The sequence below is a fragment of the Sinocyclocheilus anshuiensis genome, unplaced genomic scaffold (assembly GCF_001515605.1).
Source record: "Sinocyclocheilus anshuiensis isolate Anshui unplaced genomic scaffold, SAMN03320099.WGS_v1.1 scaffold1079, whole genome shotgun sequence".
In the NCBI taxonomy this organism is placed as follows: domain Eukaryota; kingdom Metazoa; phylum Chordata; class Actinopteri; order Cypriniformes; family Cyprinidae; genus Sinocyclocheilus; species Sinocyclocheilus anshuiensis.
The window spans coordinates 3,376,265-3,392,473 of NW_015548207.1; the positions used below are offsets into that span (position 1 = coordinate 3,376,265).

The following is a 16,209-nucleotide window of genomic DNA, read 5'->3' on the forward strand; positions in this document are numbered from 1 at the left end:
GCAGTAGTGGGGGTCGGTGATGGTGTGGGCCTCCGGAGCAGACCGAGATCCCGCAGCTCTTCGGCGTGAAATGTACTTCAACAAAATATGTTTTATTATTATTATTATTATATTAAATTACTTTGTATTAATGATAAATTCTATTTTTGTTGTCTTGAAAAACAAAAAACGGTAAACCTGCAGCAGGTGGGCGTGGCTCTTTCCAGCGGCGCTGATGTTGTCGCCTGCGTCCCGCGGATGTGGCGCGAGCGCTGATGAGGTTTGCGGATGTTTGAGGTTACGCGCTCCGCTGACAGACTCAGCAAGTAAGTTGATTTTTCACCTCCTCTCAGCAAGTAAGTTGAGTTTTCACCTCCTCAGGAAACTCACAGCAAACACCAAAATGATAAAACAAAACCGTCCGCGTTGACACGACACACGCGCTCGGGTTTGTTTTATATTCAGCGTGGGAGTGTTTAAAAGCCGTCGAAGCTCGTAAGCGCTTATTTTAAAGTTAAAGTGGCAGAAAATGAGCTATTAGCGGTGGCTAGCTGGCTAACTGACTAGCTTCAGGTTAGTTAGGCTGCTTCTCACTGACAGTACACATTGTGTTTAGGATTTTAACTAGCTGTTATGATGGGTTGTGTGTGTGTGTGTGTGTGTGTTATGAAAAACGTTAGTAGTAGTACGAAACGGTGTTAGTCAGCCTTATTTTTTTGCTGTTGAAGGCGTTTCCTGTCTCTTTAAATCCCTGTTTAGTCAGCTGCTAATATTTTGATGTTTTTTTTTGCAGGGATTTACGCACAAATTTATATTTTATTTATTCTTAAATAGCTGGTCATAACAGCTCGGTAAACAGGGTTCGTTTTGTGATACTGTTTGCTTACTGTGCGTGTATTTATGACACTACATTTCGTAATAAAAAAATTAATTAATCATTTGTATAAATATATGGCTCAAACCCTGTCAGTTAGATGACTGTGACAGGTGTGATGAATAAAATATTGTGATTTACATAATTGAAAGGCACGCTAGTTTGTTTGGCTAATGTTTGAAAAGGTTTATGATGGTAAAACAAACATGCCAGTTTGTTTAAAATGTTCAGCTCTGCTAGCCATGAACTCCTCACCGGTGTTTTTAAACGTTAAAGGCCTCACCTCACTTCTCCAAAGCTCAAGAATAACGGGAAAACTGTACAGTAGTAACTTGTCTACACTTATTGAAAATGTCTTAATGTTACCACAACAATGAATAATTGCAAATGCATCATTGGTGATTGACAGGCTGTTATAGAGCCGTTTGTTACTGTTCTGGTTCATTTAGCTTTAAGAGTGTTTCAACTCAAGGCTTTTTTTGTGAATATACCAGAATATAAACATATTTTGTGAATATACCAGAGAAAACATCCTATAGTTTCAGTTAAAAAAAAAAAAAAATCTAAAAGGGAAAACCCTTATTCAATCCAAACAAATGTTGATAATAATATTAACCTTTTTATATCAATATTAAATATTAATGTTAATAGTATTTAGGCTGCAATTCCCAAGTAAATTCAAATAATTATTTGATATAAATTGTATTAATTTAGCTTTTTATTAGTATTTTTGTTTGTTCATATGTATTAATTATTTATTATTTTTGCTATTTTGTATTTCTATTTGTTCTATTTTATTATATTTTATTGTATGATTTATATAATAAATTAAATTTGGCTGATATCATCTATTTATAATATTTTTCTCAAATTGAAACTTAAATCTTTTAAGTAATATACATGTAAATGTAGTATGTTACTTTTGATAATGATCTAAATCTTAGGATAAAATGTATAATATTTATAATCATATAATGCAATTTATAATAATAATGTAATGTAATATTGTACATTCGCAATACTGCACAGCCCTGTGCCTTATTGCTTAATTATATAGTTCCTCTGTTTGTTCCAATTACTCTTCTGTTCCTTTTTTGCTGGGTGATTTAATCGGGACAGATTTTCTTGTATTACATCATGGCTGGCCCTGAATGAGAACTCAGACAGAGAGACAAATAACTCAGGATTTTGAACTTTAAACACCGTGTTGGACGGCAGGAAGGCCTTGTCTCTTTCTCAGTAGTTCAGTGTGGATGGTGTCATGTAGTTTATGCCATGTTGTAGAAACTAATACCGTACTAATACAGTATCTGTTTATTGGCTTTAAATTATGGGTGTGAGTAATACAGAAAGCATAGAGGATAAACTGTTGTTTCCAAAGTCTGTTTCTCCTGCTGCGGCCTGCAGTGTGTGTGTGTGTGTGTGTGTGTGTGGTTTTATCTGTGGTTGAACATCTGAGACAGAACCTCAGGCTCAGTTTAACCCTCCAAGCTGCTTAATGGTGTTTAAGTACTGATTACTACAGCTAAAGGAACATGATGTGAATTGTATTGTAAATTTGGATTTATTTTATTTTTGTCTTTATGGGATATTTTCACTGAATTTATTAGAATAATTGATAATAATTTATTAGAATAGAATAAATAATTTCTATTCTCTAGTGTCAGTGACCACAGAACCATGATATGTTTTTAAATTAAAATGCATTATGATTAGTCAATATTTTTATAGTATGTAATATATAAATTAAATGCTGTATGAAAATTGTATATCTGTGCTATTTTAGTATTAATCAGATACTGTAATATCTTTTATTTTCTGTTTTTATTTAAATTTTAGTTAAAGTTTTAGCACCTTTGTTTTGTTTTTGTCCCTTTTCTTTTTTGAGTATGCCATAGTTTTTATGAATTTTTTCTTAAGCTTTATCTATTTTAGTACATGAAGTTAAATTAAATAAAAAAGTATTGTCTGAGCAACTAGCTGAAAAAGTATGTTTGCGGTTTTTATATATATTATATTATTTCAGTTAAGTTTTATTTTTATTTCAAAAATAAAAACGTAACTTGTATAAAATATAGTTTTAAAAGTTTAAAACATTTAAATTTTATTAAAAACAATTTATATTAACCATATGGTTAAAATGATATATAAATTAAAGATAACTGATTTGATTATTATTAACTGGACTATATCTTTGCCAGGCTACACTATAATTCTTTAATCGACATCCAAAGAAGTGAAAAGTAATCTTAGTTCCTTAACTGGCTAATTCTAAAATAATGACCATGAGTTTGTAATTGCTTAAAGTTTGTGTCCTCTTGGTGTTTGTGCAGTCTAATTCAATTTCAATGACTAACCGGTACTCTTTAGTGGGTATCTAAATGCATTCTCTGTTTATGTCAAGTGAGGAACTACTACATAATGAAAATGAAGGGCACACAGAGACCTGTTAGCATACGGTTTTATCCTGTGCATTTTTCAATGACTGTAATTGATGGAGAATGACGGCCACATGACTGCTGTGTGTGTGAATGTGAAGACCCTTTCACCCACCGTGACCCGTTGATATGAACTCAAGGAGCCAACTGTTAAGTTACTGCAGTTGCTTTATTGGCTGGACACTTGTTTGAGATCATCATCACCATCGCATGCTAGTTGTGTAATAGTATGTGATTTTTTTTGTACGTGTGAAAAATCTTGCTGCATACTGTGTGTGAACATCAGTGTTGGTTTCAGAGTCTTTGCTTTGAGCTACTATAGGCTGTGAAAATGCACTCAGATAGATGACACCTCGATAAACATGACTTGCGACTTGCTTGTTGAATCAGCAATAATGTGTGAAAAGCTAGATGGTTGATATCATTTTCAAATGACACCGCTGTAACTCTCTAAAAGTGACTGGTGCTTTAGTGCTGATTGATTGTTCGATTGTTTATTTTTTCTTGATTCAGCTTCTGCCTGTCTGAACATGATTAGTATCCAAAGCTAAGTTTATGTGAAATGTCAAAATGGACCATTTTTACGGTTTAATAAATTTATCACATCATATTGTGCACAGTTGTGTTTTGTATTCCAAAGCAAAGATATTTTCATAATTTCTTCTGAAATGTAATAACGTTTTCTGAAGTGACTTTTCTGATGTCATCAAGGCTTTGTGGGCGGGGAAAAATATATGTTACATGTATACAATGTTACATATATAACAAGATATAAGAAATGGTTTTGATTTATAATATCTTAAAATTGCAAAATGCAGGTATAATATGCAAGGAAATCCAATACAGAGAAAACCATCCAGTCATTGAGTATTTTACGTTGCAGAAGTTAAAGTAGATCTTTTAATCCACAATGTACCCAGTTTAACAGGTCTGTCTTGTTGGTAGGGTTGCAGCAGCTGTGGGCCGAGCGGGCGGACTGTCCCAGGCTATCATGGATGACAGCTCCTCTCTGGGCAGAGTGAGCGGCTCCACTGAATCTGTGTCAACTGTCACCAGTGAGGAGTTTGTTCTTGTGCCGCCCACTGCTGGGGGCTCCCCCTCCAGCTCAGAGGGGAGGCCCAGGCTCAAGGTGTCTCTTTCTACTGCCTACTAAGCATCCTTTACTATTTGGTTTAATGTGTCAATAAGAATGAAGTTAAAAGTAATCTAGAATATTTATCCTCTGCCATCTCCCTCTATGTCAGATGTCGTGGAATGGGAGTGAGCAGTTGGAGCGGGCGATGGAGGAGGTGCTGGATGATGTTTGTGATGGACCAGGATCTGCAGAGGAGAAAGGAAGTCCTACAGCACTCAGTTCTCAGATCAGACCACCCAGCCTGACTTTGGACACTGCTCCTCATGGTATTTCCTGCTTGCAGTAACAAACTAACAGACAAACTAACTCTGTTTTATCCCGAACTCCCATTGGTCCTTGTTAAACCATGTCTTATTGTCAATATTTTACAAATTAACCGAGGCAACGCTAAAGTGTACTAAGATATTTCTCTATTATTATTATTATTATTATTATTATTATTATTTTTACAATATACTGTATACAATATATAATAGATTACCTAATTAATTTTATTCTTTTTTTTTTTTAAACTAGCTCTATTTATCATAACTGCTTCCTGTTGCCAAGTGCTAAAATTGGGAGGGCTTTGAACACTTACTTCCTCTCTGCCTTGCACAAACTTCCTCATTCAGTCACTCTTGACAATGGACCTATACATAAAACAAAGGTTTATGAATGCAAGAGTTTATTGTTTGAGGATTTTGACACAAGAATCTAAAGAAATAGTCAGCGTAAAACACATTGTTCTACCCCTTAAATATGATTCGATGAGCCACTTAATGACTTGCATAATATCGCAAATATAAAAACTAATTTTAGAGAAGAAAATAAACAAATACACATTTCTGCAACCGTATACAGTATATTGACACTTCTTTGTCTGTGTCTGCAGAAGCATCAGCAGCAGTTTTGGAGAGTTCAACAGAACAGGAGGAAGACAGCGTGCAGTTCAGTCAACTGTCCTATCTTGGCTGCACCTGGGTGAAGACCCCTCGTAACGAGACGGAGGCCCAGAAAGCCATGGCCACCCTGCGGGCAGAGAGCGCCATCCCCATCCCTGTCACCCTCCATTAATATTTTTCCCAATGCAAATTATATTCCTGAACTTTGATTTTTATTCTTAATGTTATTTTCAGATTTATATTAATTTTTGAATCCCAGTTTTTCAGAGGGTTCTCAGACTTCTGGACTACATCAGTTACTTCTCACAAGCTCGCAACCAGTCACAATGTATTTATTTCCATGTGTTACTCCTGGGGCTTCATAAAAGCTTCAAGACAAACCACATTCAACGTTGGGAGTATAAATGTGACTACTTTGTAGTTTCTGAGTTCTTGTGATCTTCATGGTGTGTGTTTGTCTGTCAAGAGCTAACACAGCTGCCTTCCGAGCTGCTTTTATCTCATGCTTTCAGCTTCGTAAATGTGATGTTGCACTTCTGTTTTCACACCCTGTGTGCGTTTTTTTTCTTCTTCTTTCTCAGGAACTGTGGCCTCAGGTTTAACATCTCACTGTTTCTTCTTCATAAACCTCAAACCATCTCTAAAGTTAGCTAAGTGAACTTTGATGCATGTCGCAGGTGCCACTTTCATTTAGCTTAATTCTGGTGACACCAAACAAAATTTTTGCACCTTAATGCATTATTCGTTAAAGTACTACATCTAAAATATCTTCAGTACTTAATTTTACATCTAAATATCTTATTTAGTATTCACCTAACCACATTATGATTGCACTATTAAAACTTGACCTCTTTTGCTGACTCCAAAATAGGTTTACTTTGCTTTTTTTTATTCTTTTTTGTTTTAAAGGGGTCATATGATGCTATTTTAAAGATCATTATTTTGTGTATTTGGTGTAACAGAATATGTTGACATGCTTTAATGTTCAAAAAACACATTATTTTTCAAATACTGTACATTATTAGTTTAAGCCCGAAAGGGCAACAGAGTCGCGTGACAGACACAGTGTTAGAAGCGTTTTAGGTAGGCGTGGTTGACTCTTAAATTTTTATAAAGAATATCTCTTTGGATTTGAGACTTTAGTCTTTGCAACTTTACAGATCTTCTTTATGCACCAAGAGCTTGTAACACTCCAAAGAGAAAGGAAAACTTGAAATCGCATCATATGACCCCTTTAAATAAAACACCCAGTCAGAGCAAACAGCGCAAAAAGTTGATGTATATTCTAAAAGATGTCACATTATGCGAAAGAGACAGCTTTATCTTTAGTTATATTTATATTTTTATGTTTTTTATTGCTCTAGGATTGTCGACCAGGCCACTGGAACAGAAATTGCATCTTTTCCCATCTATAAGGTGTTGTTCTGTGCCCGAGGACATGAGGGATCTGTCGAGAGTGACTGCTTTTCCTTCACCGAGAGCTACCGCAGCTCAGAGGACTTTCAAATCCACGTCTTCTCCTGCCATATCAAAGAGGCCGTGAGTTGCATTTGTTCATAAGTGTTCATAGAGTAATTTTCGAAACTCAACCTCCTTTCCTTATTTAGGTTAGTCGCATCCTCTATAGCTTCTCAACGGCCTTCAAGCGTTTGTCAAAAGCTGCCACAGACATGCAAGACTCGGTGTTGCCACTTTCCCCTGATGGCGATATCTTCACCTTCACCGTTTCTCTAGAAGTGAGAGAAGATGATGGCAAAGGAAACTTCAGGTCTGTCATTTCTCCGTTCTGAAGAAACTTCAGTTCTCCTTTTCTTGCTCTCTGAGAGTGGTGTTAGTTTTTTCCTGTTGCTATTTACTGAGTGAGATGAACTGTTTCATTTGGTTTCTGTTGTGGGCAACCAGAACATAAGTGCAATTGTGTCTTTCTTAATTTTTTCCCTCTCTCTTCCTCTACATCTTGTAGTCCAGTTCCCAAAGACAGAGATAAATATTACTTCAAGCTTCGTCAGGGTGTACAGAAAAAGGTGGTGGTCACCGTCCAGCAGATGACCAATAAGGAGCTTGTAATAGAGAGGTGGGTTTTGGGATGTGGGAGTTCATGTCAGAAATTCAGATATTTTGTCATTTTATAGAACCATATTTTGCCCTATAATGACTGGCATGACCTTGCCTTTAAATGTCAGAAAATTTACCACAAGTTGAAAGTGAAAGTGGTGGAACATGTAAGAGTTCTCTCTCTTTTAAAAAAAAATGGTTTAACAATAGGATTTAGTTAATGTCACACTCATGAACCACAATTGGCTGCATGCTATTGCTGGTCAAAAGCAGACAGTATTAGCATACATTCTCGTTCTAGACCTAGATATATAATACTTCCTTCATTTATACATATACATTTTTTTCAAATAATTATATAATGTATAATAATTATATAATTATGTGAAAAGACCAAAATTAGTCTATATATGCTTATTATATAAAATCTTATAATATAATCTTTTTATAACCTTTCTTTATAGCAGTTCATGCAGAAAAGTAATATTACATTTGTGTATATATACAAACTTAAAATGCACAACACATGTATAGTATGTATATATACAGGGCTGGAATTTCGGCGTGGGGATTGCGCATAATTCTACTAATTCCCGCAGTTTCCGCGCCTGTAATACGGGAAATTCCTGCAAATATTTCAGTGTGAAAGACGCTCAGGATAGATGACGGAATGTATCATTTGCACGTGCTGTTGAGTCTTACAATTTTAAACATTCAAGTGCTCAATTCAGTACTTGCGTGCTCTCTGTGAGACCCCTTTCTGTGAGCTCACACCCAAAGCGCACGCACATAGGGCCGCATCTGAGAGCGCGCGTTACGCCTTATTGCACGTAAACGGACAAATACATACAAAATTATGTCAGAATGTCCGTCTTGATGAGTATTCGCGTAAACAGTCGATTTATACTAAACATTGGCGGTATATAGGTTATTAAGTGAATGTAAACAGTTAGATCCGTGCATGAGGTCTTAAAGAGATAGCAACCTAAATAAACCTGCTGCTGTCTGTCATTAATGTTTATTTATACATTGAAGACTAACCAGTGTTATTTTGAAGTTAAATAGATTATTGAGTTTCTGTGGTATTTCTGTACCTGAATATTACGGTTATACCTACCTGAAAAACTTAATTTTAGTTGTATCTTGTTGTTGTTTTTGTTTGTGCCATTGCTTGTCATTTATCTATTCTTATTTTAAACTGACTGTTTACTTGTCTTTTTTAATTAAAATAATTTCAATTCAGAGTTTGAAATCAAGGTTCTTTGTAAGTATCTTCCTCACAATATAAATATGAATCAACAACATTATAAATTGTAAAACACAAATACACTGGATGACAAAACATTTAGGTTGGATGATTGCAGTTTAAAGACGGCATGAAATCAAAATGGAAAATTCTTATTTTTTAATGGAATACTGTAGTGTTTATTATAAATAATTTATCCGTGCACAGGTGCACTTCATTATTATTTTTTTTAATTCACGTGCCCTCGTAATCTTTAATCAAAAAACGTTAACCTCCCCTCCCCCTCAAAACGACTCATCTCTTCTGGTCACGAGCTATGGCATAAGTGCGGAGCTAGTGACGTGAGGGGTAAACGTTGGGATAAACTACAGGGGGAAAAGCTGAAGCTGATGCTTCACTTTATAGAAATCAATGCATTGACCAGTGCTGACGCAAGCCATGGGGGAGTACACTACCCTTAAAAATTGAAAGGATATTAGGATATTACCACAACATTACTCTTAGGACATCGCAAACTATTTTTTATGAATATGACCTGATGGAGGACATTCAGGCAGTCTCTCTCTCTCTCTCTCTCGCACACGTGCGCTGTTAGGCATGTTTTGTGCCGTTGATTGTTCTCTTCGTCATCATCCTTAATACATAAAACATTTATTCATGCTTGGGTGTCGGCGGTGAATCCAGTGGAGAGAAATCAGGTATTTTGATGTCATACACCGATCGGTCTGCACACTCAAACAAAGCCAAAACCTAGATATTTTAGGCAGTATAGAAATCCTGGCCAGGACATGTCCTGGGAAAATGGCACATATGGTCACCCTACGAAGGACGAAATCAAGTCCCGCCCTCTCATTTCAGATGCCGTTTCAGCACAACCACTTTGTGAGACTATGAAAATAAGCCCTTCACAAATGTTGCCACGCTCATTTCATATAGAGTATTACAGAAGCTCCAAATCACTCTCTGAAACTATTTTGTAATTAGCAGTTACTTTTATTTAATGCCTTATCCTCAGCATCTAAACCATATATGTTTTCCAGGTGCTTTGGGATGCTGCTCAGTCCTGGTGAGAAAGTGCGGAACAACGACATGCACCTCCTTGACATGGTGAGACATTTCTGGCTCCTCGGTTTTTCTCAGTAATGTGGCTGCTTGTGGTTTAACTCTTGTAGCTGTACCTTAGGCTCAATATTATATGTTAATTTCCTATACCTTGACTCATTTTAATTACCACTCTGTTGCCAATTTTAGAAACACTTAATGGAAATATAGGCTTTTTTATTATTCATTATAAACGTCATTTTACATTGGCCCTTGAGCAAATTAAGTTATGGCGGTTTGCACATCAAGACCAAAGACAATTAGCAGTTCAATCAAGCTTAATTGGGTCCACGGGGATTGTTGAATCAAACATCCTACAAGGTTTAATGTCATACTTTTCTCCATGTTGCCATCTGGACAGTTTAGACTAATGGCATCATTTGATGCTTTGCCCGGTATGCATATATTAGAGTTGTCAATAGATTAAAATAATCCTGATTAATCACATTATTTTTATTATATGTGTTAATGCAATTAGCCTAAAATTTGCTGCAATATTCTGCGCACAAAAACAAAACACAGTAAAATCAGAAAGATGTCTTATTAATGCTGTAGCAGGTGGATTTCATGATATTAATGATATTCTGCCATGCAAAGACTGCAAATGACTTTGCTTTTAATAAAAGTCCCATATGGGTTTGATTTATAGATATCTAATTAGCCCTTAAAAGGATCTTTCTCCTTAATTTCCTCCAACTACTCTTTAGAAATCACTCCCAAATGAATAAAACGCATGTCAGATTAGATAAATGCATGTGATACGTTAAATTTAACACAGTTAAACATATTTAATGAAACTCAGATTAAATCCAGTTGCCCTAGTCATTATATAAGTGATAAACTTTTTTGTGGTTATGTTTGAAGGAGTCTATGGGCAAAAGTGCTGATGGGAAGGCGTATGTAATCACTGGCACCTGGAATCCAAATACTCCTGCTTTCCAGCCACTGAACGAGGACACGACAAAAGGTACAAGCTAATACACAATCCTTGGTTATCAAGAGTCTCTAGTGCTTTTCAGTGCACATCATGCTGTGATCGAATTTACAGTTGTGTTTTTTTGTTTTGTTTTTCTCACAGAAATTCACACTTTTTCTGCCGTCAATTTTTTTTTCTCACATTGCTTGCAAGCCTTACAAATTTACTGCTTCAACCATGTTGGGTATATATTTCACCGGCTTTTCTTGTCATGGGGTCAATAAGGGTTTCATTAATGGGTCATTAATGTCAATATATAGGTAATATAAAACTACGTAAATATAGGCACACACATTATTAAATAATTGATATTATATTTCTAAAGTAAAAGTAATTAATGTAATTTTAAACACTTAACTATTTTTAATTGTATATTTTATTTTATGTATTCATGCAATTACATTAAATTATATATTTCATTAATACATATTGTCATATATTATATATGATATATATATATATTGTACATATTGTCAAAATTCCCTCAAAATATTTAAAATGTGTAATTTATTGTCAAATTCTAATCTTCAATTTGATGTAATTTATGGTGTAATTAAAACTTACAAATTGAATAAAAAAATGTTGTTGTTTAATTTTATATAATTTATATTTTATATGATAAATTATTCAAAATTAATTCTTCAAAATTCACTTAATATTTCATTGACAAGGCTGCCTGTAAAACTGATGACAAGAAAACATTGATTTTAAAACAAACAAACAAAACAAAACAAAAAATCCCCTCAAAATATTTAAAGTGTTATTCATTGACTAATTCTGATCTTCAATTTTATATAATTTATGGTATAATTAAAACTTACAAATGTAATTTAAAGGCACAATATGTCATTTTCGCTGCTGGAGGGTGCGTAGGTCCGTGTCACTAGTTAAAATTGCTTATTTTTTTGGATTTAAACATTCTTCGAAACATTTGGGATAATGCAAGTACACAAGTCAGCAAAATATATAACACTGTTATAGTGGTTTTTGGATATTTTAATAAAAAAATCTTACATATTGTGCCTTTGACAGTTTCTGTTGTTCAATTTTATTTCATTTATATTTTATATAATAAATTATTCAAAATTAATTCTTCAAAATTCACTTAATATTTCATTGACAAGGTTGCCTGTAAAACTGATGACAAGAAAACATTGATTTTAAAACAAACAAGCAAAAACAAACAAAAAAATCCCTAAATGTCAGAAAGTCAGAGTTGTCCAACTTGGAAGCAGTAATGGCCTCTTTATTTAATGACTCAAATTACTTGAGTACCAGTTATCCTAATCATAGTGTATGTATTGTTGATTTGGTATGAGGCCAAAGTAGAAGCAGTGCATCTTGTTACTGCAGCTTTAATGTTCTGTTGTGAAATTATATGGAGTTTTCTTTGAAATTGAATTCCAGTCTGGTAGATTCAGATAACCACCTCGGTTTAAATAGCGTTTAATTCAGCAACCTGAATGAGTTTTTCATTTGAAATCTACACTTTATTAGACTCGCAGTAAAACTTTTCACAGACCTCAGCGTGGTTTTGTGTCTGTTTGTAAGTCTCAGTCGAGGCCCACCACGGATCTTCTTTTATTTACCTCCCCATCTTTCTCACCGCCGTCTTTTCTGACCTGACTCTATCGTAATTGGAATCTATTTTCAGCGATTCCCTCATAAATCTGTAACTATTGCTGTCTTTGTTTCCTGTTAATTGAAATAATAAAAACCCCTTAGTGTGAAACGGACTGGTTTTCACTCATTTGTGATTAGTTTCTCTCAGCAGTCTGCTTTTTTTTTTTCATAATTATAGGGCTCACCTGAGAGAGAATATCATGAGATCAGTTCCCAGAATGCTATTTTTACCACATTTGACTGGATATAAATAATCTAAGCTGATTTGACTCTTAGTTTCAGTGTAAACGTCATGAAACTTGCATGAAATTTTTACACAGCTGCTTTTGAATGGCTTGGTTTGAGTTTGATTGTATTGTGAAATGTGGGTTTATGTTTTTACTGGTCAGTATTTTTGAGGCAGTATGTGAGTTTTGTCTTTAACTGTGAGTTTTTTCTCCTCCAGACAAGCAGGTATACATGACGGTGGCAGTGGACCTGGTGGTGACCGAGGTTGTAGAACCTGTTCGGTTCCTCATGGAGGCGCTAGTGCGGGTCTATCCAGCTAATGAGAGATTCTGGTATTTCAGCAGGAAGGCCTTCTCTGAAACGTTTTACCTCAAGCTCAAACAGGTACACTCTAAAGCAAACAAAATATTCAAAGATACATCTTTATTGAGTTCTGAACCATCAGCAAGTGTGTAAGTGCTTTACAGATAAATATATTTGGGTTTATTTCGTTATTGTAATGACAATTAAAGGTGATAATTGATTAAATAAATAAATAAAATTATATATACACACACACACGCAAAAATATATACCTCAGCCTGTGTTAAGAGAATTTTTAAATAAAACTATAATAGAATATATTCTTATTAATTTATTTAAGTGAATTAATATCTAACATAACATTCATACATTCATAAAAGACAACAATTATATTTTATTTAATATTTGTTAAGTGTGTGTGTGTGTAAATATATCTATCAAATATAATATTTACATAATTATTTCTATGATTATATTTATGTAATATTTATTGTGTATATAATATTCCTGAACTTATTTTTTACAAATCTACAACACATTACACATAAAATATAAATATTGAATAATTGTGTGTGTGTGTGTGTGTGTGTGTGTGTGTGTATGTATGTATACTCAAGCTCAAACAGGTACACTCTAAAGCAAACAAAATATTCAAAGATACATCTTTATTGAGTTCTGAACCATCAGCAAGTGTGTAAGTGCTTTACAGATAAATATATTTGGGTTTATTTCGTTATTGTAATGACAATTAAAGGTGATAATTGATTAAATAAATAAATAAACTTTTATATATACACACACACACACGCAAAAATATATACCTCAGCCTGTGTTAAGAGAATTTTTAAATAAAACTATAATAGAATATATTCTTATTATATCATGTAAAATAAAACCAATAGATAGATATTTAATATTTTTTGTCTTAAAAGATGAAGCGGGGGTGAACAATAATGCACCTTTTATTTCACCATTATGAAATAAATAAGAATAAGATATACATTAAGAGACTGGGTTCAAAGTTAGAAAATGTATATCTTTTGTTTCACCAATTAATTCATTTCAATTATTATCACCTTTAATTGTCTTGAAAATAATGTGACCGTGCCAAAAATCAAAACTCTATAGGCTTTTAAAATCTAATTTCTTATTTTTGGGTGTTGAGATACGACCTGGAAACGTTGTTGACTGGCTTCATGAGATTCACCCTTTTCTTGCAAAGCCTGTGAACTGCCTATGAACAGTTATAGGCAGTGATGTAGCGGCTGCACAGATTGGAGAACAAACCTTGAGGAAGGAAGTGAGCTTTTGTGAAGGGTGAATAGGAGCAGTAACTCCTGGAAGCTGTGAAGCGGCAAATGGAGGCTTTGTATAATTCGTAGTTTAATAAGAGGCCCGGCGCTCATTATCATGCTCAAGTAATTAGAGCTTGCAGCCTGCATCTCTGCCTGATTGCCTCCGTAGTTATCTTATCGAATAAGAGCGAAAGAATGCCTGGGCTATAGTTAAAAGCTAATTAAAAGATAATATTATGGCGTTAGCGATAGACCCAGCCCATTCTCCACGTTATTTTATTATTTCGTAGTGTAATGGATATAAATATTTTATACATGTATGGTTTTTATTAATGAATGTTTTGTATACATTAATGTTTTAATATCTATATAATGTTTTAATATCTACATATTCATACATTCAGAAAATACTATTATTTAATATTAATATAATATTTGTTCATTTATATGTATGTGTATAAAGTTATTTCTATAATTAATATTTATTGTGTATATATAATTATAATATTTATTTCCACAAATGTCACATTACATTCCTAAAATATAAATATTGAATATTTATTTAAATAATATTCTAATATTTACATAGATTAGTTATATTGATAATTATTTATATATGAAATTATATATAAAATAATCAAATATGTACATACACAAATCTATAACGCATTGCATTCATGAAATATAAATATGTATCTACATATTTACATAAATATGATTTCTATAATTAGATTTATATCATATTTCTACACATTTTTATGGTGCTTTTTTTGTCTTTTTGTCCACTATTTAGTTTCATTATATTGAAAAGAGTCTCCAGTGCATTGTACAATCATTTTTGATTAATTATTCCATATATATTGTCAGTACTGTGCATTTTTCTTTCATATTGTTTTCTGTTGGATACTGTAACCCTAATGATGCAACTGCACAGTATTTGTAAGGCATCTCTATGGCTTTGACATGCTGCTTTGTTTACAGTGTGTTCGCTCTATATGTTTGCAGGGCACAGGGAAGGGCAGCCAGGGAGATGCCATGTATGAAGTGGTCAGCCTGCAGAAACAAACAGAATGTGCAGCAGGAGCACGTGGCCGCCTGCAGTCTCCCACTGAGGAAGAGGAACCAGAAGAAGGTGCGCCACTGTCTAGTTTATCAGAGTTTTTCTGAGTTTTATGTTTGTTGCCATTTTGAGGTCTCCTTTTTTTTTTGAGGTGAACTGCTTTAAAGTTTAAAATAAATATTATATTAAAAAAGTATAATTTTATATGAATGTAAATTTTATATTAATATAAATTTTATATTGATGTAATAAAAATATTATTTTAAAATGTTTATTACATTTATATTTACTAACTTTACATTAACATATATTAACTGTATTACTTTATTAGTTTTAGATTTACAGTGTTTCCCATACATTGATTTATTTGTGGTTCATTGAGTCCAGCAGGAGTCAGATTTCACTGATCAAGTGAAGAGACTGAGACAATTTAGAACAGCCAGTTTAGTTTTACTTTTCTTTTTGTTTTCATTTTGAAAAGCCTGTTGTCTTTGCTGTCTTTGAAGCTGACTGCTTGTATTTATTGACAAAATTGTATACATGTGAAGTAAAATTGAACATTGAGGATGCAGTGCATCGTCGATGCATCGTGATATCGAATTGAACCGAATCAATGACATGATAATCGTAACCGAACCGAACCGTGAGACCAGTGTAGGTTCACACCCCTAATAAAATATAGTATAGAGTTTATTGTAATTGAATGCATTATAGACATTATATATCATTTTAATTTTGTAAAAAAAATTCAGACAATAATTTTACATTTTTCTACAAAAATATGTATATCTATTTTATTTATTTATGTATTTTACTTTTTATGATTAGATCAAATCATGAACCTGTTAAAGTAATTTAATTTCCATGTGAGTTTGCAGACTTGCCCCACTTACCCCCATCCATTCTCACGAATACCGGAAAAATGACCATCTCTGAGCTTATTCAGATCTCTTTTCAGAGCGAGAGGGAGGGAATGTATGTATGTATGTTTTTTCCCCCACCAAATTTTAAC

At 33.7% G+C, this 16,209-nt stretch overlaps 1 protein-coding gene across 1 annotated transcript; it reads left to right on the forward strand.

Annotated features, from left to right (window-relative positions):
- Positions 1–225: 225 nt before the first annotated feature.
- Positions 226–15,304, forward strand: LOC107653554 (rab GTPase-activating protein 1-like). Its single transcript, XM_016440294.1, is given in 11 exon segments — positions 226–305; positions 4,237–4,420; positions 4,536–4,692; positions 5,301–5,498; positions 6,665–6,849; positions 6,918–7,078; positions 7,274–7,384; positions 9,652–9,718; positions 10,577–10,679; positions 12,757–12,923; positions 15,143–15,304. Coding segments are annotated over 11 exon segments (1,533 nt in total). The 5' UTR covers positions 226–267.
- The last annotated feature ends 905 nt before the right edge of the window (positions 15,305–16,209 follow it).